The sequence below is a fragment of the Monoraphidium neglectum genome, assembly GCF_000611645.1.
Source record: "Monoraphidium neglectum strain SAG 48.87 unplaced genomic scaffold scaffold06298, whole genome shotgun sequence".
NCBI lineage: Eukaryota > Viridiplantae > Chlorophyta > Chlorophyceae > Sphaeropleales > Selenastraceae > Monoraphidium > Monoraphidium neglectum.
The window spans coordinates 1-1,500 of NW_014007340.1; the positions used below are offsets into that span (position 1 = coordinate 1).

Below are 1,500 nucleotides of genomic sequence, written 5' to 3' on the forward strand. Positions count from 1 at the left end.
GCCCCCACCAGTACCACCCGGAGGTCATGCACACAGAGGGCGGCACAGACACCATCCGCCACTTCCTGCTAGACGTGAGCCGCGCGGGGCTCGCGGCAGCCCTTGCAACCCCAGGGGACGGCTGGGACGGGGAGGGGATCCCTGTGGTCTCAGTTGCCTTATTTCCCCCCTCTGACTTCAGCCCGCTGCCTGGGCACTGGCCAGTAGGGAGGGGTGGTGAGAGAGGAGGGGAGTCAGCGGGGTCCTTGCTCTCAACTTGCGGCGGACAGAAAGGGGTGGCGGCTGCATTCTCCCCCTTTTGCGGCTGCAGGAGACCTCTCGCACCATACACAGTTCAGGCCCTCAAAAACCATCCTGGCACCCCCTTCCCCCCCCAAAAAAATCACGATGATGACGTTACACAGATCGCTGGCCTCAAGGCTGACTGGACCATGGCGGAGGTACTGGAGACCCAGCTCAAGATCATCGCGGAGCAGGTGGGGTGCCATTCAGTTGGCAGCTAAGGAGCACAGACACCAAGGGTCGCGTGCGTGCGTGGTGGAAGAGGTTCCTGATGCGCCGAGCGCTTTGCTGCGTGCTTTCTGCAGGAGGGGGCTGGTCGGCGGCCCGGGCGCGCCTTGCCCCTTTGCGGCGCGCGCCGCCAGTGTTCGGCCGTCCCCTGCCATCCTCCCACCCGCTTGTTCCTCAGCCCCCCTGGTTACCTCTCTCTTCCCCACCCCTTGCCCACTCCGCCCCATCCCCACCAACCCGCCCACAACCCCCACACCCCCCGTTCCCAGGTCGGCCCCGACGAGCACGCCATCTGCGCGCTGTCTGGGGGCGTGGACTCCACCGTGGCGGCCACCCTGGTGCACAAGGTGCTGGGCGACAGGCTGCACTGTGTGTTCGTGGACCATGGGCTGCTGCGACACAAGGTGGGCACACCCGCGGGCTCCTCCCCGCGATGCGACTCCGTTGTCGTCCTCTCTGTTGCAAAATTGATGCCTTGGGCTCCATTGCCTTGGGGGGCCGGCGCCGCTTCCACTTCCACGCTGCAACCCTTTTCTTTTTGTTGTCGGTCGGCGCAAGGGACGCGGGTGTTCGACACTCGGTGCGCCGGCGCGGATCTGGCCCATGCTTCGAGCGCCACCCTCATCACCACCCAACCGCCGCGACCGCCTCCACTTGGCACTCAGCATGTCGCGTTTTTTTTTGTTTCGCCAGCCCGCCCCCTTGCACAATCTCGCCGCGGCGCCGTCCCCCCTATACCCCGCTGCCCCGCAGGAGGCGGAGCGCGTGATGGAGACGTTCACGCAGCACCTGCACCTGCCCGTGACGCTGGTGGACGACAGCGCGAAGATGCTTGCCAAGCTGAAGGGCGTCACGGACCCTGAGGCCAAGAGGAAGTGCATCGGGGGGCACTTCATAGAGGTGCGCGCCTTTTCAGCGCCCACTTGTGTGTGTGTGTGTTGAGGGGGGGGGGTGTTTTGTGTGTGTGTGTGTGTGTGTTGAGGGGGGGGG

General features: G+C 65.4%; 1 protein-coding gene across 1 annotated transcript in view; it reads left to right on the plus strand.

Moving 5' to 3' along the window:
* Window positions 1-431: 431 nt before the first annotated feature.
* Window positions 432-1,500, plus strand: part of MNEG_16373 (GMP synthase (glutamine-hydrolysing)) — a gene marked incomplete at both ends in the record, with an annotated part of 2,136 nt that continues 1,067 nt past the window's right edge. Inside the window, 3 exons of the mRNA XM_014035157.1 lie at window positions 432-476; window positions 780-914; window positions 1,264-1,410. Of these exons, the coding sequence (XP_013890611.1) occupies window positions 432-476; window positions 780-914; window positions 1,264-1,410 (327 nt within the window). The remainder of the gene's footprint in view (window positions 477-779; window positions 915-1,263; window positions 1,411-1,500) is intronic.